Raw genomic sequence first — 20,706 nt, 5'->3', positions numbered from 1 at the left:
AAAGGGAAAATGGCAGCAAATCAAGATTAGCCCCAAAATTAGGTCCAGCTCAACCATTAAACCCGCGCTTGTACGGAATTTCTCGCGCTATATTAATGCCGTTAAACTGCAAATGAAATAACACCCGTCGCAAAGCGAAACCCGTCCAGTCGGTGCAGAAGAAGTATCTCTCCGGAAGCATTCCGGATCACAAACACAAAATCTGCCGCATAGCACAATTTTATTTCATTCATTCCACCCAAAATGGTACCTTTCGACGGAAAATGTTCTTGTTTCTGTCACCCGCTTTGCCGGCGTCGTGTCCCTTTCGAGCAGATGCGATGGCGACATTGTAGGAGCTTGGCATTTCCCATGGTAACGCTGCTGACACTGATTAATGATTCTGGGGGCATGGGTCACGGTGCCGTGTGGAGGTTATACCGGTGGTTTGTTTATTCGTTTGTTTGCACATTCACATTCGAAATATCTGCCGCATCGTCTTGGATGGTTTGGAATTTTCGATCCTGCAAGTGTCTATTTAGTACCAATTAGCGAAAAGCAGTTGTGGGGTTTCCAGTTTTTTTTTTGCTGCTCTTGCACCGTCACATCGTTCGCTGGGCCACTTGTTCGGCCCGAACGATAACAACTCTTCCGTAATTTTACCACCAATCTTGTGGTGCTTTTGAGTTTGAGCTTTACGTTTTTAAAATAGCTTAAGACGAATGGAAATTTAACCACGCGCTCTCGTGTCTTACCGTTTCTTCCCTACAGCACCTCGGCCACAGAGCTCATATCGAGGCGGGGCGTCTTCTCCCGGCGCCATTACGGATCAGTGGACCAGGTAATGTAAATGTTCGTGCTAATCGGTGTGTTTTAATTAAGATGGAAAAGGAACCAACCGTCGGATGGGGAAGAAAAGGTGCGCATAATTTCCTACGACGACCTTAGCGACACTGGAGTAATGATCGATACATAGCAAAGAAAAAAAGAAAAAGAAAGATCGTTTAATATTACGCCGCTCAAAGCGTGTGTTTTAAAAGGTAGTGATTTTTTTCTTTCTTTTATTTCCCACCATTCTTTTGCACCATTTTAATGAACTTCCATTAGTTTTCTTTCGATCACAGAAAATTCGCTTTTAACTTTCTTTTTACAGTCGGAAAAAAGATAGCCAAGAATGATTGACCTCCGGACTAGAAACTTTTATTCGCATCTTTTCATGTCGTTCTTCATTTAACAAGGATATTCTCTCAACGTGATACTAAATTTGGTTCGGTTAGTGCTAATCAATAAATTTTGCCAGTAGGCAGGATGTTTTGGAGTGATTTTCTTTATCTTATCCGACTGATAGTGTTTTTGCAGATTTATTTTAGAGGCAGATTTATTTTAACGGTGAGAGAAATCCTTATAAATGATCCTAGCCCAACTAGTAAGAAAGATAGATCATTTGACTGTGGCCCAACAAAATCATCTCGGTTTGCAAATGACCTGCAAGAAAAGGACTACGAGAATGGAGAATGAGGTAACAGCTAGAATAAAAAAAAAGTTGATTAATATACATTTATAACAAACAACAAATAAGTGCTGAAAATGATCGATTAGTTTCACAAAAAAATATCCCCAGCTGTAAAAAAAGTGTTATTTGCATAAAAAGAATTACTTAATATTAAATGATTCGAGTGTTTCCTGGCAGGTTGGTTTGCTTTCCTGTGAAATGGAACAATCAACGGTGGAAGACACAGAAATGCGAGAAAATGGCCATTAGTTCATGCGTCCCACAGCTCGACACACTACTCACGTTTCGCCAGTATGTAGATCTTGTTCGTGACCGGATAGTAGTCGTAGTCCTCCTCCACCTCATCCACCATCGGATCGTCCTCCATGTAGTCGGGGTCGTGGGTCACACTGGACAACTGTTTACCTTCCGGTCTGCTGCCCATCTGCTTATTGAAGCTGGACAGTATTTGCTCCGGTACCGACGGGTATTCCGTTTTGTTCGGCATAAAGTCGATGCCCAGCTTCATCAGTACGTGCGCTTTGATCGATTTGAGCGATGCCATCGCGTACACGTTGCGGTACTGGCATGCCTGGCAGCGGTACTGAAAGTGGCGGGAATCCTCCATGTCGTGCTGGTCGACATCACCATAGCTGGGCGTCAGCTCTTCCGTGTCCTCCACGTACATTTCACTGGAGTTTTGGTAGTCCTCGTGCTTTAAGCCGGAGCTGCCGTGGAACCCATTGTCCTGCCCTTGTACGATGGTGCGCAACAGTGTGGAAGCGTGCAGAAACCACACAATCAGTAATGCCTGCGCGAGGTGGCAGGTACCGCGCGGTTTCATTGCTAGCGCGTGGATTGATCGGTGAGCTGGTGGACTTGGGCAGAATCTTCCCCGAAAAAAAAAAAGCGCCTCCGTAACGATAGATCCCCCGAGATCACGTCACTGTCACCGTATCCGTTTCACGCGCAACCGGATACTTTTGTTGACACTTGCCAAAACTTCCGAACCCAAGCACACAGCACCGACGACAGTTTCGCGTTACAGCCAGATCGTAACTGAGCGACGGCACCACCGCGTATACAATGTTGTCCGCCCAGCCGATTGCTAATGATATTTATATAGCAGCCAGTGCGCATCAGAAGTCGGGAAGATCAACGAGTGCGAGCAACGGCCATTCACCATTTCGCCTTCGTTTTGCCATCGTGAAGTTGTCCGCGTGTCAATCAATTGGCATCAATGAACGGTGCCGGGAATGGCGCCGTTTTTCGCGAGAACTCTTTCCTTTCCTCACCCGTCCGCCACTAGCACACGTCACGCTTGGTCACCCCGTACGGCACGGATGCCTCAAGCTGCGGTGCGGGTTAAATGGTTTCAATTAAAATTGATTTTAATCGGACACCATCTCACCCACTGTTGGGCGCCGGTTGCTAAGGTCGGTTGCCTGGTTGGTTTCGTGCGATCGTGGCCGATGTCGCTGAACTCTTTATGGTGCATCTTTATGACACGATTGGCATTCGATGCTGGCCTGGATGCACTGTGGAAGCTGTCAAATTGGTACACTGTTGAGTAGTAGAGGCTGGGGGGATGTTGTATTTTTATGCTGATGGCAGCGATATTTTAGCGTGGCTGATGGAATGAGCGTGAGTAATCAAGGGCGTTAGAAAGTGAGTGAGTTCGGTCGTTCTGCAATGTGCAATGGAGAATATTAATATTTGCCCTATTTACTATTTTGTGCATTGCTGTTTGTAATTATTCGTGCTATAGAAAGCACTATGAGAAATATAGTTCTGTAGGTCTTATGAATTTGTAATAATTTTTTTTAAACGCCAATCGATAAAATGTTAGTAATACTAGAGTGTCTGGTATCATTCAGATTGCGTGTCCAAAAGCTAGTATTGTTAAGGTTTTTTTGAGTGATTCTGCGGAAAAATGGATGGCATCATACATGAAGTTGCACGCAGAACGTCGTGGCTACACTTGAGTATATTGTGTTGGTATCTATTTGTGGGACGCTTTGTAGATGATGTCTTCACAATATTTATAATATTAATTATTAAAAATTTCATTGAACCAATGAACCAACAAAGAGTAAACAGCTCTTAAGCTAATTGGATTATTAAAATCATTGTCATCCCTAGAAAAAAAATTGTAATATTCGGTTGACCATACATGTATGTGACATATATGGGAACATAAGGCCGACGTTACCGGTCTCCAATACTGTTGAGGTTTAGATGACTAATCCCGATGTATTGAACTAGTATGGGAAAGCCCAGGTTGCTGGACTCCTCTAGTGTAGCACTGCAGTGTCTCGTGATATCGTGGAAAGCGTCACCAGCAGCCGATGAATTCTAATATAGTTGTTTGTTATTGAACCAGTTGTGCGATGTTCATTGAAGTGTTGGTATGATCTCTGGGTTTGCTGAACCCTTAACCTGTAAATAATCCTATTCCCACTACTTCTCGACAGTCGCCTTAAGCTTAACGCTCCTGAGGTATATTTTTCCATTTATTCATTAATATGTTTCCGAATTATATAACATAATACTTCTTAATATAACTTAGATTTATAGAATCTGAAACCAAGCTTTCGTATATTGGATATGAAAAATGTTACTATCTACGTATAATTGAAGTTCAATAAAAGTAAAGAATCAGCGCGTTTTATGTCAGTAGCGTTTTATTGAGAATTATTTAAACTTAAAGGCTTCCATTGCTAGCATCCATGCAATGACATTGAATTATGTTTACCTTCATTTATTTAATTTCAATTATGACGGCAATGCCGTATTTTCGTATGTTTATCTTTAGTTCTTATAATTATGAAACTACATTTTTATAATCTAAATTATTATAATTCTTATCATTATAAACTATAAAACTTTTGGATATTGAAGTTATACAGCTAATGACCATTTGAATAAGGACAGTTTTTGTTTTGTTTGTTCGCTTATGGCTGATGGAAGGCCTAGACACTGAACGTAAACTTATCTTAAAATCTAAGCCTATAGTAAAGAAGCTCCATTAGCGTAGTTAGTTGTGCACTTTAAATTCACACCAAAACTCAGCACTTGCTCACTTCTCTAGCCAAATTAAAACCCAATAAATAATGCTCCTATAAATTACGACTTTCAATTGAATCATACTGCTTCGCCAAACATCGTTGAACCTGTTGAATATATACACCGAATTGCGCACAAAAACAATCTGTAGGATGGTTCGTGAAACTGGATGCCATCCAGATAATTTTTTTGCTCTCGACTGCATGTTTGACATTTTCCAAGTGCCACTGGCGAATTTCCGCCAATCGACCACCCGCAACAGGGGCGTGCAGATTTTTTTTGTTGTTTTGTGCCAGCATTAAGTTGTGGCAGCATAAAAGGGAGATTATATCGCACACATCACGCTACGTAGAAGTGGTTGATAGTTCGCTCGGTTGAGTTTTTGTTTTTGCTCGGTTGATTCAAAGATTTGGTTTGTTTGGTCGTTCAATTGTGGTTGTCACATCTCCTTCTCTCTCGCTGTCGGTCAAGAAGAAGGTTTGCTTTGGCAGCATGCAGCAAGATAAGTTCGGCGAAGGCTTCTCGTAGGAGTGCCACTTGTTGTGACGTTTAACGACGCTCTTGCTATCTATGTTTAATTCATCGGTCGGGTGAATCTTTCCTATCGGTTTGGTACTACTGCCCCTTGGTCGACTGTCGACCTCAATGGACGAAGAACAAGTTTCCAATTCCATGAAACTGTATGCTACGATACATGAAACCAGATACAACTCAAACACTATATTGTCCATAACGTGGAGTGGATTAAATATTTGGTATCACAGCATTGTAAAACTATTCCATTGTACGTTCAAATATTACTGGTAAATCAAATCTATTTTTTGTAACAGTGACGTTTTCCATGGAATGAAATCCTATCGTCCATAGGGAAGCACACATTCAGCTGTATCTACTTTAAGCCCACAGCTCTTGGTTGCTTTTGCCTCGAAACGTTCAGTGTGCTTTAGCACATTCCAATAAAAAGGAAAACAATCAATTGTATGCCGCTTTTCCATTTTTCTTCCCCCGGTTTCATTGGATGATGGGCTCAGGTGATACCGTAGAACTTCTCCCTCTTGGATTGTCACGCTGGAAAATGTCCACAGCGCAGAGCAAAGGTGACAGCAGGGGAAAGAAATTTACGACCATAACCTAATAGCATCATCGGAGCACGTTTTCACATTCGGTGGATTTTCCAATAAACGGATGTGTATGTGAACACATACGAGCAGTGCTGCATGGCTGCTTGCGGTGCGGTTGCTTCATGTGACGTTTGAGCGGAGAAATCCGATATCTGTGGCACACCATCTCTGTCACATCAGCCACAGCGAATAGCCAACAAACGGGCAAGGTGTGGAAAATCATTAGCCACACCATCCTTTACCGGGGTGATATCGCAGCGGGCAGGAAAATGGTCATTGATTTCGGTACAACGATCGAACTACAACGGAAAATTGAACGCGAGTTTTGCATGCTTACCGTACGTACCGCGGACCCTGAACGTTTGATTCTATCTTAACCTAGGACACTTCAGAGGGGACCAAATTGCTGAACGCGGAACATCTTGGCAACCGTTCTAAGCATTCTTCGCTGCAAAACCAAAGACGTTCGCGGAGAACTTCGCGAGGTACAAGTGACATTTCATTCGTGTAGTAACATCGTACACAGCTCGGTCACATACATCGAATTACCATAACGAAAGGGCAATCTTCCAGTTTAATGAATTATGCATTCCGCGACGGCGAGTAGTGTTATCGAAGTCCTTGCGGAAAGTGTTAGCACAGTCAGCAACAAAGTAAAAGATGCCACTCGCGCCTAGAGCATGCTTTCACCTAACCTGCGGAGGTTCTGAACCGTACGAACTATGAAAATGAAAATATGGGAAACATTGAGAGCAAAAAAAAAACTGACAAGAATGGAATGAATTTCTTGCGATGAAGGTATCTCTACACGATGGACTTGAAGATGGAGAGAAGTTGCACCTATTTACAAGTTCAATGCATGAATTTTCCTCAACTTGAGAATTACTAACTTTTAATATAACTAGCTTAAAAAATGCATAAATTTCATGAAGGTTTTAAGTTTTGATTTACCAGGCATTAGAAAAGATGCTTTGCTCACCATAACGTTTTAATCGTGGTATTATTTAAATTTTTATTCATGAAGAATGGTCAGGTTGTGTTGCTTTAATCTATTGAAATCTTAAGCACAATTCAAATTTATTTGGAAACAATTCCCTCATTTCCCTACAGCGAAAGGGCACCTTTTCCCGAGGGTACTGGGCCGCTTTCTACGAATTATAATCTTTTAACATGATGTGAGAAGTAGTTAAGTTATATAGAATATGTTACTAGTTGATATGATCATTTGATATGGTTTTAAATAATAATACAATAGTTAAGACAAATATTTTGAACTGTCTAATCACTCTTAAACTTAAAGGTATAAGTAAGTTTAATTAGTATGCGGTTTAAAAGTAATGTTAATTTTTAAAACTCTTAGTGACTAAACTAATTGCTTAAAGATTATATTATTACTGCTTACTATATAATTACTGGTTCACCCACTCTTGTTACCGTGTACAGTCCACTTTTACACGCTATAAGCTATGTCGTCTCATGACCGTGAGAAGAGACTAGATCAACATCATAATTGCTGAAGCGGCGATTCTGCATAGCTGCAGGACAATCGTTTTTAATTATTCACCCAGTGAGTCCCGTCTCCGAATGTTGTTGAACCTTGCAGACAGATCTTTCCCGAGCAGCCCATCGTAAGTTCCGGCGGTTGGTTCCAATGTTGGGTATACAGAGGCAACCTTCGTACGTGCAGCGTACGGTGTTGGTCACAAGAGACAATTTCAGGAGATGTGGCTTAGCTTTCGGTTTGGCTAATATGATTGACGGAAGACGGAAGCAAATCAACTAACTTATTGTTTTGACGGTTTTGACACCTTTCTCGTCCACGCTTCACACCACACACGCAGCTACCGCAGTCAGAGATTGATGGATTGGATCCGAACTGTCGCCGGTTTCGGCTGGAAAATGGCGAATCCTTAGCGGAGAAGGACGAGGTAAGTCATTTGGGAGTCATTTATTTGCAGGCTGATTCGAAGGGCGGCTCACGCTCTGCTCGAGTGCAGGACAAAGTTGGTGTTGGTGTGTAACTTTAAATGTATCAAGCAAGATGAAAATGAAACAAAACTCAATTTAGTCTGCTTTGGGAGGTTTGGTACTGATTCCATTCATTTCGCATTAAGATAAACATTAGCACATAAAGTAGTCTAAAGCAGTAAATCAATTTGAGAACAATTTTAAAGCAACAAATTTGTGTATTTTCTCATTTAAATAAAACCATAAAACTTTCTCTCACATGATGAATCGTAAAGTTGTTTTCCCACGCTTTTGAAATCAATTTACGCGATCAGCACACTGGAGATGACTTCGCCTTCAGTGCCCTTTCGGGGAGTGAGCGTTTTTACCCTAACTTTTACAACTTAACACCGCCTCTTTCTTCGCTTCCAAGTGACGAGGGATAAAAATCTCAACAACATGAGCGAGATCAATTTTACTGGAACTTTGTCAGTAATTTGAATGAATTACGTCCCATATTCTCCCTCCGTCCCTCGTACGATCGCACCCTTTGCCGGAAGTTAACAAATTGGCATCGATGGCACGCCAAAAGTGCTAGAAAAAAGAGCAAATCGAAAACTTCCGGCAAATGGAGCACATTGCTCTAGCGGTGACGGGACATCCCCAATTCCAACCGACCTATACATCATTCGATGGATGGTTCGATCGTATCGATTAGTCATTTACTCGGACGGGGGATGAGAAGTTTTTTTGGTGCCAAGCTGACGCTGAAAGATGGATGCTTTAAAGCGCGAAAGGAAGAAACACAGCAAACGAAACAGTGAAACAGTCCCGAAGACAAGACAGGCCTCCTGTCCGGTCCGGTGGGGATATAAATATTCCAATTTTCATCTCATTGCATTTTCATTTTTATTCTTCCTTCATTTATTTACTATCTCCTTTCCGATTTTTTATGCCATTCCCCTGGGATCCGAACGCCATCTCCATAAACCCCGAACACGTGCCGTACTACCCATTATAACTTCTGGGAACACAACTCAACTGCAACGTTTTTGATGGGCTGTCGATGGATGGTACGAACTAATAATAACAACAACGGAAAAAGGTTTTTGGCTCCCCAAGTATACCCATTCTGGAAAACCCGGAACATCAAACACGGTGGTACTTCAAGTATTTTCTGGGAAAACGTAAGTATGATGCAGCATTTAATTTTTCCATTCCTTACGCACCGCTCCTGTTCGCCCTCATCGTCCATTTAGGGTGTATATCCTTTTTTCTGTTGTACGCTGGGGGCTATATTTACTTTGATTAGATTGGAAAATGTATCTTTTTCACACGATCTATCTGTCGGGGTTTATTTTTCGTTCTGTGCGTTGATTGATGACTTACGGTTTCTATGTTATCATGCTGTTGAAGATTTTCAACAGGAAATAATCTTTAGGTGGAGTGCTCTTATTGTACTGTTAATTAATAATTACTAAAGAATATGAATATAAATATGTAATTCTTTTTCCCACGATCTATTTTAGAATTCAAATCGATAGCTCTTTGTTGGATTCTGTCTGGAATATTTACGCCTGGATTACTGCATCGTTGAGAGTAGTAATGCACGGTTGCATACTTTTAGGCACTTTAATCTTAATCTTAATCTAAGGGACAACCCAGTAGTACTAGAGTTACTTTAACAGAATTCCCACATTTCCTCTCAGACACTTAGGAGCGTAGTAGTAAGCTTCAAATGGAACTTTCTAAATGACCCCTCTTTACTTTCGTTTCAGTACATCAAAACTATGTTGGTATCGATTCGGAGAAGAATCCTTACTTTCTTTCGATCGTCTCGCAGGATTCTGGTAGCAAGTGTATGCCGCTCTACCGTGTTATGCTGTTCCGGAAACAGGTACAAATTATCTCGTTAGTGGGTTGCTGTCACATAACAAGGAATGTGAAACCGTTAAAATTAATATTGATGTGTCCTCCGCGTATTTATTTGATATTTATTTCATAAATTCAATGGGCCTCATGTGACCCCTTTGAAGCATTTTTTAAGAATACAAGCATAAAACCCATGATCCCGCATGAATGCATGAAACAAAAAAATTCAGCCGGGCAGCTAAATATTCCTAGACAAAAAAAGGAAATATCTTTAAAGCGCTTTACCGTGAGCGCTCTTTGTTGAAAATTTTGTCGAAACCAATTGTTGGAGGGCGCGCCTCTTTAGAGGAACTAATTATTAGAGACGTTGTGTGCGTCTATCGTTGACATCCGATGGAAATCACTTTACCTACCACTGGAGTTAAATCGTGTTGATAGCACAAAAGGAATCACCCCCACTAGCGCACCATAGTGGCGCACCACTCTCAGCGGCGTTGATAATGAGCGTGATTATGGCTGTCGATCGCAACATCAGCATTTATCTGCTACCTCTTGGGTGTATGTGTATGGATAGCATAAAAGACCCTCTCAAGTGGCGCACTTACGCATCGTCACAAATTCAGGTATCTATGTCGTCTTTAATGGCACCATGACCGGAAAGCCCTATTCACTTGGATTCTATCTCTCCCACCATTTTCTGCCAGCGTCGACCGTCGACGGAAAAGCGTTTCACTGTATCGCAAAACTTTCCCAAAGTCCCCATCCCTTCCGGTTCGGTTTTCGGTGTAGTAGTATACGTAGTATCGTTTTGCTCCTGCCCGCTGGGACGGCCATGAATTTGGCAACACGGAAGAGCATTTATTTGCGCCTAAATGTCTGCAATCGGCTGTCTCCGTCGGCAAACATTTTCGCAACACCGGAAGCGCACAGGTCAAACCGATACGATGCTTTGGCGGAGTGAATTGAGTTGACTATTTTTAGTACAAAAAAAAAACGATCCCCAAAAGAGAGTTTTGAGAATGCTTTACTCAAGTGAATTTTGAATGGGGAATAAGCCTGTATCGTTTGAACAAACCGGTGCATATACAGGAACAGGATTATCCCACAGGATTTTCGGTCCTCCAGTTTTATGTGACGATATGTTTTTTTTTTCGTTTTGCTACAAAAATAGATCCGCACACATTAGAATAATTCATTTTTAACGTGATATTGCTCACATGTTGCCCACAATCTTACCGCCCGAAAGGGCCATATTGGGAAGCGTAGGCAGCAAAATATTGCCATCGTACAAACGTAACGAAATGTGAATCTAAAACCCCGAAAAACTCACGTTTTCCCATGGTCGTTTGGGAATTTTTCCGGATTCGGCTATTGATTTATGGGTCGCACGTTGAGCACACATTTTTACATATCCGTTCTGGTGGGACCAAGTCAAAACAGAAATGATTTGTTTTGCAATGCAAGAACGAGGACGATATCCGGTCCCTTTGTTTACGAAACGAAGGTGATGTTTTACAACGCAACGGAAATGATGGCACAAACGCGATGGAAAACGTTCGTAGCTTGAAAATCGTTTTCAATCTTACCTTCACTTTGATGTTGCACCGCGACAGCCACACACACGTGTTTGCGTTTCGTTCAACAATGTTTGAAAGAAGTGTATGTGTCCTCACTTCGCTTGCTACTTTTCTGACGCGCCCTAGTCAACGCACAATGAAAAGCCATCCATGCGTAGCGTAGGCAGCACTGTGAATGTACGCTAAACATTCTTAGTGCCGAAATGATCCTCTCTGTTTTCCCATGGGTGGTGAAATAAGCTGCTCTTAAGGAAATTTTCGTTTTGCCGGATGAGGAGAACATATTTTAATTTTAATTCGGCAAGCGACCTGCGAAACGTACCGTTATCTCGAGTGTGGGGGCTGCGCCTAATATTCACCATTTGCTTGTTTTTCACCTCCCGCAACACAGGGTGCACAGAAACTTGCTCTACCGTACAACCCGCAGCAGAAGCTGACGGTGAAGCAGATACTATCCAACTTCACGCTGATGGACTCGAACAAATCGCCAAAGGAAATCTTTTCCGCCGACATCCAGAAGGATCTGCTGCTGCTCGAGGAACAGGAGGGCTCGGTGAACTTCAAGTTCGGCGTGGTGTACATGAAGGCGGGCCAAAAGTTAGACGATGAAATGCTGAGCAATGGTGAGTTTTTAAACTGCTGCTGTGATTCCATCTGCCGGCAACTTCAACTGCCATTTTTCTTTTCTTTCCCTGCACTGCACTGCATTGTGTGCCACAGAAACCGGAAGTCCGGAGTTTGACGATTTTCTTACACTGTTGGGTGAAAAGATTCGGTTAAAGGACTGGGAGCGGTACCGTGGTGGGCTCGATGTGAAAGGTACGTACGTGTCAGCGCGGTCAATAAACGTCCAAACCCCCCAGAAGGAAAATTACTGTTTGCCCTCCGAACGGTTGTAATTGCTCTACCCAAAAGTAAACTCCGTTCCCTGCCGCCCTTGCGAGCTTATCTGAACCATTTGCGTATGCCTTTGCAGGTGACATGACGGGAAAGTACTCCATCTACACGCTCTACGAGGGACACGAGATAATGTTTCACGTATCGACGCTACTACCATTTAGCCGAGATAATCGACAGCAGGTGAGGCGACGTGCGTAGCGTTAATTTATGCGTTAATTTGCTTGGCCTAATGTACGGCCTGCCTAAGGTCGACACGATAAGACGCGACCATCGTGTCGTGGTAATATTTACGCAGTGAATCGATACCAAGTGAACACCGACACGAGGCTGTAGGCTATTGATATTTTGTATCGATGTTACCTTTGCTGTGATTGGGAATGGAACTGCTCGGTTGCTGCAGGTCTTGTTAAAAGTGGCCAACAAATTTTAAACGAAACTCATTACATTGCAATTTTGTCATGCACTGTGCGTGGTTTTAGGCGTTGATAGAAGCGCCTCAAAGTATGCAATGAGCATGACAAGCATTTGGTTTGGTAGGTGCAATAATGGCATGTCATATCGATTTTTTAATCTGGCAACCAGATGGGATTGTTCGTTACACATTCTACACTTTATGTTCAATTAGTTTAAAAAAAAAACAGCATAATCTCTTCCGACCTATCACCGACCCTTTCACTAATGAGTGTTGAATGTACTACCTTTTTTCACCCATGAACGATCGCATTCGCTTGCTGGCGGAACACACGCGTGGCGATTAATGGCGCACCCGGCAGGTTGAACGAAAACGGCACATCGGCAACGATATCGTCAATATCATTTTCATCGACGAAGCGTCCTCCGGCGAAGAGACGGAGTTCATACCGAACAACGTAAAGAGTCAATTTACGCGTAAGTTCACAACCGCGCGCGGTGGCTTTGGTTGCGTTTACTTTGATGCGGCAGCACACGCGATGTAAGGTGTTGAAATTAAATTCTGCTTTGGCTTACTAAAGCTGGCATCGGCCGCCCATAGTACACTTTTTTATGTGCATGCAAAAGCAATTATTGGTAAGCGAGGAAAAGGGATCGTAACGTGATTTTGCATCTACTTTAAAAAATAGACTCGAAAATACCTTAATCTTATTTGTAAAACATTTGGAAATAACATGTCGTAATTTTCAGATCATTAAAAATTTATGAGTTAACATAAGATTTTCTATTGCTTACATTTAGGCCCATTTACTATTACATACATTTAGGCGCATTTCGTCGCTTTATACGTACTTTAGTGGAACTGTTATACTTTGGATTTACTACTGTTTTCCTTAATTTTCGTTTTGGGGTATTATAAAATGATTTTCAGAGGATTACACACAATAACGGGTGTTAACATTAGCTTTCGGAATTATTCGAATTTTTGCATACATTCAGGCGCAGTTTATCCACTACGGCATACTTCGATAGAACTGTTGTACTTTTCACATGTGATTCTTTTTCCTGGGCAGTTTCTGAAGCAACACAAATTGCACGCACCAAATTGGAACCAATTCCAATTCATGCCACTATGAAACGGATTCACATCAAACCCGCAGCACACACATCAGCTTGCTCATAAATCATATTCGTCGCACCGGCCTATCATGCTAACCTTGACAGGGCGTGTTTTTTTTTCTTTCCCAATTTGCAGATGTGTTTGCCGTCGTGACGAAGCGTGGAACACGCTACCGGTTAGCTGTCTACTGCGATGAAACGGTTCCACCCTTTGGCCCTACGCTGCCCAATCCGCCCGAGTTTGAGGTAAGTTCAGACAGCGCTCTGGTAGCTATTACAGCTCCGCGCCATTTTTATGATCATCAACGTGACCTCGTTTTGGTAATTAAATTCGGTACGCCACAGTTGGCGGTAGAGTTGGTGAAGGATAACAGAAAAAAAATCTCATGCGGTCGATCTACAATTTTTTTCTTGCTGGTTGTGGTCCCATCCATCAAACTCCATACAGGTGAAAGGGTAACACATTGTAGTGTTGAAGGTGCGTCATTCAATTTCCACTTAACACCATCACCATCGGGAATGCAAATCTCATCCTCGTTAATTGATCATTTCTAGCACGTGGCCCGTTTTTCCGAACTGTCCCCACCATCATTACAAGCGTGTGTGTGCATGCGAGGGCGTTTTTCTCGTAAAACAGACTTAAACAGGACAGTCACAAATCACGTCACTGGGGAGAATGGTACGCATCACGTGACCGGTAAATTGTAACGTTCCTGAGAAATGTCGGAACGTAGCACCACCTCTCACCGAAGCGGAAATAGCGTAGGCAGGACAGGAAACATATAATAAACCACAACAAATTGACAGACACCTACCGTATGCGAGGGTTTTACCAATAGGGGTAACCCAATGTCCCCTCTTTGGCAATCGGTCTGTGGAGTCAACCAAGTCAACGGTGCCGAAGTTGGATTATTATGGATTATTGTCGCGTTAGCGGACGAATGTCGTACGTCCGTTGGCAAAGAACGTCGAAAGATCAACAACAAAAACGCCAATGGAACAGGTCAAACGCCGACGCAACAAAACGATAATGGGAACCTTTTTCCGCGAGCTATCCGATTTTTGTGTATCCTTCCCGCATCGTCGGGGGATTTCACTGTCGGGAAATCGGGATTTTGGCGTTGGGCGTAGGAGGTTAGTGGGGTTGTAAATGGATATGAAATACCCACCGGAAGAAGCGAATAAGCAAATGAAAAATAACGCACAGAAACCCGAATCCTCGACGCAACCCAAACAAACCGTAATACCGTCGGGTGTTCCAGGATTTCCAGCGTTGCCAAAGCTACAAGTATTCTTTTTTTTTTTGCGGGGTGTAATTTAATGGTGGTTTCTGGTATGGAAATATGATTTTGTAGATAAGCTTTTGCTGGGAAAAGCCCGTTTTTTTTTGTAACGCACAGCTGCCTGTAGTATCCGTTGTTGGTAGCGCAGCGGCGGATCAAACGGTGGGCGGAGTAGGCGATCGGCTAGGGCCTCGCCGTGTTGGGGGCCCCAACAAAATTGTGTAGTAGTAAAAGATGTATACATAGGTCCCCTCTCCTTATGCTAGAGGGGGCTCCGAAGGGTACCACAAGAGGCCCCTGGCGAAATTTGACCGCCATTCCCCCCCCCCCCTCCACCCCTCCCGCGGATGATTCAAAGTGAGTTTAGGAGACCCTTCTTACGCTTTTCGCTTTGTCTCATTTGTCATTCAGTCTCATTGTCTCAGGGTCTCAATGCCCCTCCTTCAACGTTTTTAAAATTAGAGGCCCCAACTATAATTCCGCCCTGGCCCTCCAACGGGATTGTGGTAGCGTGGTAGCGCTGTGGTAGCGTGTATAACAGTTGTATAACAGTGTGCACTCAAGTTCTCGGTGAAAACATTTTCAAAGAGGGAAGCCTAGCCTTCCGGTAGCCTGTGTCCACCGAACTTTTTCTTCAACATAAAACTATTAAAATGACGAAATGGTCCCCGTTTGACCATTTGGAAAGATGATGGACACTAAAAAAAAATAAAATAATACGGAAATAAAACCACAACTCCAACTACTAAAGGAGCGTCCAGACTGTAGACCATAACAGTTATACGTAACAAAATTTTGTTATGTTATACTTGTTACGCGTAACAAAAACAGAATGGCCAAATGTCGAATCCGTACCGTAACATATGCTCGAATTTAGCAAATTCGAGTTGTTTTGCACCGGAAACAATTTTTAAACATTGGCGGTTGATCTAAGCACGGAATTAAACTTTTTCCCATGGTCTTTGTGCGAAAATAATGTATTTCAGCAATAAAATAGATTCTTGTTACGCTACGCGGGGGATTTTGCGTCCACACTTGTTACGGTCCGTTCAGTGTTGCCAAATCATCCTAAAACGCAATTTTATGTCAATTTGGTTGCCAGAAACGCCGATTTTCTGCTCGAAAACCATTCGAGCGTATGTTACGCTTACAGTCTGGACGCTCCTTAACACTTGCCACTCGCTTGACCGACCGTAAACCTTGCAACCAAACAGTGTGTATGTGTGTGAGTTAAAGTTTTGTTTTTTTTCCTTTCTTCATTTGCTCTCTTCCTTATCCGTTTCCATCGTCGTAAACCCGGACCCGGGACGGTAATGCCCAATTTCACCGACCGTCAAAACAATGGCCAACGGTACAACCCAGGATCCGGCCGTCTTCCGGGACTTTCTGCTGGTGAAGCTGATCAACGGCGAGAAGGCCACCTTCCAAACGCCGACCTTTGCAAGGAAGCGTGAACGGACGCTAGAAATGTTGATAAAGGACCTGTACGAGGAGTATGTGCACGACAATAAAATGGTAAGTAGGGGAGGCGGTGTAACGTTTGCTCATGTCCGACACATTGAAATGTTGCTCTGCCATGCGGTTCCTTTGGCGGTTAGTTAAATGACTTGAGGCAAAAGAAAACATATGCCCATGGGTCTGGGTGTAATAGCATTCGGATCGGATGCATTGTTTATTTTTCAAATGCCATCCTCGGCCGAATGGGGTTACATGCCATTTACATTGTCCGGCAATAGATCCAAGCATTTCGAATGCGTAACATCTTAGTTTTACCACTTCCAAAAGGGCAGTAACTCTGCAGCTCTCTCCGGGCCACCACTGTTTACTAAGCAAACAAACGGAAGGAATTAATGGTTTGTGCTGGTCGGACACCACAGGCCCAATTCAGGATGCCTATGTTTAGAGAAGCTAAACGTGTTGAAAAGCTGCACCGTTTCAGCTGTTGCTAACAGTTCTTTCCTTTCCTTGTGCAGAATATGCTCAATAGACGAGCATTCTCGGAGGTTCTTTACGATGCACCGCGCACTTCGAAGCTGAAGGAAGACGCCCGCCAGGTGGAGTTCGTGCGCATCGGTCAGGCACTGAAGCTGGAAGCCATCGTGCGGGGCGATGCGCCCACCAGCATCGCATCAGCCGGCACAGTCTTCAAGCGTCCACCCTGGGAACCGCACTGTTTCTATCCAACGTTCCAGCCGCGGAACGAACTGGTCGGGGACAGCTGGGGCCAGGATCAACTGTTTCTCGCCTCGGACGAAGGTACATATCTGATCAAGGAGGACCAAACGCACCGGGTCGTGTTCGACAAGACGCTCTGCGTGAAGCAACTGAACGTGGTGGAGGACCATGGCATCATGCTGGTGCGGGGTGGATCCGCGCTGCAGAAGGATGGCCACCGGATACACGTGTTTCGGCTGAACGAGTTTTCGGACGATCGGTTGGTGCAGCGTTCGCGCATAGACGTGAAGGAGCGAAGGATCGAGAAGACGCGCGGTTGCCACCTGTACGCGATATCACGTGCAGGTGAGGCCCACCTGCGGATGGCGGTAGCCGTTGGACGAAAGCTGTTGATCTACCAGTGGAAGCACACGGCGGCCTGGACGTCCTGGTGCCCAAACAGCGACAATGACACGGTGGAAGGGTTTCTATTCCTGAAGGAGATCCATCTGCACGATTCACCGACGATCATGACGATTTTGGAGGGATCCTGTCCTAATGCGGGACTGCTTATTTGTGTCGGGTATCGCCATCACTTTGAGATCGTGTCCGAGCTGACCGGGCATGGGACGAAGCTACACGAAACGGATACGTTGAAGCGCACCCAAACCCATCTGGTGGCCGCTCTCGATCTGTACGACGGTCAAGACACTGAGCTGCTGCTGTGTTACAATCGTGAGTCTCTAGCGCGGTGTCCCGGCTGCTGTTTAAAAATAATGTGTCCTCTCATTTCCAATTTCAGATACCTGTCACTTTCAAAAACTGTCGGAGGAGTGTAACAACAGCACGGAGTTTGACTTCCAATTCAATACGCCACCGTCTTCGGTTGTGTGCGCCTTCCCGTACATCATCGCGTTCACGCCGGACACGATGGAGATCCGGCTGCTGGTGAACGGGAATCTGGTGCACACGGTCACGATGGCCGAACTGCAGCTGATCACATCCAAGAAGGATATCTTCTTCGTAACGACCGCTCCCGAGTTCATTCCCAAAGGTGCCAAACTGCGTGGTCTCGATGCGGAAGATCACGAACAGATGAACAAGCCCAGGATCGAGGAGAGTCGCGTCGTTCCCGAGGATGATTCATCGACGAGCCCGGGGCGCAGTAGATTGAGTTCCGACGAGGAGAACTCGACCGGTGCTCCCGCACCACCGACCCTAGAGTCGGATCAATCCGAACCGAGCAAGGAAGCGAGCGGTGGTAGTCTTACCACACCCCAGATTCAGCGCGCCAAGTCCCTGCAAAACCCCAAACCTGAGTCAGAAGTTGGCAAGCCGAAAGAGGTCACCCTTTCGGTGGACGATCTGAAGCGACCAATATCCAAGAGCAACTCGTACGGTGAAGCCGGCACATCGTTTTCCATACCGACGACAACCTGCAGCAAAGATCTGGCGAAACATTTCGGTGCCCAGCCGCTACCGAACACGAAGGACCTCTGTCGACACTTTGGCGAAGCGTCCGTGCCGCCCAACTCGCCACGTAACAGCACGATCGTGAAGGGTACGTCGCCCAGTTCGCCGACGCGCAAATCCTTCATCCGACAGCCCACGCTGAACCTGGGCAAATCGCAGACGAACGAAGGCGAAACGTCACCGTCGAACGGATCGTCCAACAGCAAACCGTTGCGCATCTACCGTATACCGCTGACGAATCTGACTGGAACGCACGTCCAGTCGCACCATTATCACTATCCAAGCAATGATCCTGCCAAGAAGCCGACCGCCATCGCTACCAAGATGCATCCGAGCGCGGCCATTGCGGCGGCGGTCGTGACACGGCCGAGTGAAAGTGCTCAGGAGCGGGTCCGTCAGCTGCAGTCCTCGAACGAGGAGGACGAGGAAGGCATATCACCGTCGGACGAATCGCACGGCGAGATTGCGGAGGCGGCCGAGGTGAGCGTTCCACCGACGCTAAGCATCTTCGACCAGATCCAGCAGGATCTGCAGGAGCTCAGCATGAAGGATAAGCACGAGCAGGACGAGCTGTGCAGTTCGGTCCTAACGCCACTGTAAGCGGAGGTTGGCATCGCTCCATACGACCAGATATACACGCATCTCTCGCTGCCACTGACTGTTTTGAGGAGGTTGTGTACGTTGGGAAGCTACCACACCCGGCCACAAGATCTTCAGTACATACAAACATATACTAAGGTTACAAACACTAAGCAAATGGTTTCATCATTAAGCGCGCATGCGTTTTGTTGATGTTAGGTAAGCGACAGGGCGCACGGGACGGAGTTGTTCGTGATCACGTTATACTGTACTGCGATGTAGCAGCGAGGAAGGTTAAAAATCTAAGCGCAAACGCACATTATCCATTGGGAGGTGTCCGGTGTAAAAGAAACTGATTTATCGCGTCACGTGTGGAGGACCCCCATTGGTTGGCAGACCAAGCTTGCCCGTTCATCCCCATTCACCGGTGGACGGTCGTTCGTTTATCCCGTCCGGAGTAGGGTTTTTTGTTTTTGAAATGGTTCATGGTTCCGATGTTCGTTGTTTCGGGAGCTGGCACCTTGTGAAGGTTCGGGCAGGACCAATTCAACTGAGCCCCTTGAATTGGTCACATTCAGCCCAGCGAGCGTGTTGGAACATCTGAACCAAAACAATTTCTTGTGTTGCGTATTTTTAGCTGGTGATGGACTGGTGTAATGATGCCCGGGACGTGGAACCACATCGCTATCGTACGGAGGATCGCGGGGACGTGTTGTTCATTATCGATAATTACTAACTGAATTACTGTAGCACTAACCAACCGAATTACACAAACTACAAACATACGAGCAGGGGAGCGTTGAGCAATATGCGGAAGCGAAAGGCAGTAAACAAAATGGCCGACAGTGGGTTAGGCGTAAAGCAAAGTATTTTATGTACAACCAGGTATAAGCAGGTGTAGCTGCCGCCATTGTTTGAACTAGTGCTCATCACAAATATTAAGTAGGACACATATATAATGAGAGAGAGGATTCATGCTATACACATGTCCATGGTAGGATCAATCCCAGCAAGAACTGTCCTTCACGCCCAACGTAAAATACATTGATCCTGTCGGATGCTTCACATAAAGGACACAATCGAGAGGATAAGACCAACGCCGGCGTTATCTATTTCTCTTCTCTTGTGAAGCCATCATCCTCCAAATATTCTTACACACACACACCCACACACAGGCGGCATGTTGTTTCCCTGTTTTCTTGCGCTGTGAAATAAAGACACAAACATGAACCGATTTACGTGATCAAGCGATATACAAAGCAAACACAACATTAGAGGATGTTAAAGTAGCAAGAGTTGTCCTACCACACTGGAATCTATCTCGTCCGATCCGTCGTATGATGCTGCATATGCTACAGCATACAAAATGGGAAACACGTGCAAAGGGACAAATAGGCACGGAGAGTTGATCAACTAGACGCAAACATAAACAGATACAGATATAGCTATATGTTACATCGTTGAAATGATGCAAACCAAAGAGACAAACAAACGCACATATTACCGAACTGTATTTACTTGCTAGAACTATTACTATGCTACTTATTTACAATTCGCTAGCGCGCCTACCATCCTTGTTGGCCCCGCAACCCCGAAGCGAAGAAGGGTCACCGTTTTATTGTGTGTGTGTGCGTGTGGCACAACCAGCTGGGAACGAACACCACACAGAGTCAAAGCAAATAAAGGTTTTTTGGTTTAGTTGAGCGACTTACGGTTGGTGTTGAAAGTTTCTC

General features: G+C 44.6%; 1 protein-coding gene across 1 annotated transcript in view; it reads left to right on the top strand.

Moving 5' to 3' along the window:
* Window positions 1-20,680, top strand: part of LOC128302214 (GTPase-activating Rap/Ran-GAP domain-like protein 3) — a 65,107-nt gene extending 44,427 nt beyond the window's left edge. Inside the window, exons 2-13 of the mRNA XM_053038984.1 lie at window positions 751-820; window positions 7,500-7,586; window positions 8,711-8,792; window positions 9,384-9,502; window positions 11,446-11,677; window positions 11,775-11,873; window positions 12,031-12,134; window positions 12,728-12,842; window positions 13,621-13,730; window positions 16,130-16,282; window positions 16,741-17,656; window positions 17,724-20,680. Coding sequence (XP_052894944.1) covers window positions 751-820; window positions 7,500-7,586; window positions 8,711-8,792; window positions 9,384-9,502; window positions 11,446-11,677; window positions 11,775-11,873; window positions 12,031-12,134; window positions 12,728-12,842; window positions 13,621-13,730; window positions 16,130-16,282; window positions 16,741-17,656; window positions 17,724-18,994 — 3,358 coding nt within the window. The 3' untranslated portion in view covers window positions 18,995-20,680. The remainder of the gene's footprint in view (window positions 1-750; window positions 821-7,499; window positions 7,587-8,710; window positions 8,793-9,383; window positions 9,503-11,445; window positions 11,678-11,774; window positions 11,874-12,030; window positions 12,135-12,727; window positions 12,843-13,620; window positions 13,731-16,129; window positions 16,283-16,740; window positions 17,657-17,723) is intronic.
* Window positions 20,681-20,706: the final 26 nt, after the last annotated feature.

The sequence above is a fragment of the Anopheles moucheti genome, chromosome 2, assembly GCF_943734755.1.
Source record: "Anopheles moucheti chromosome 2, idAnoMoucSN_F20_07, whole genome shotgun sequence".
Lineage (NCBI taxonomy): Eukaryota > Metazoa > Arthropoda > Insecta > Diptera > Culicidae > Anopheles > Anopheles moucheti.
Note: the sequence above shows the minus strand (reverse complement) of the source record. Positions and strands in the feature narration are given on the sequence as shown.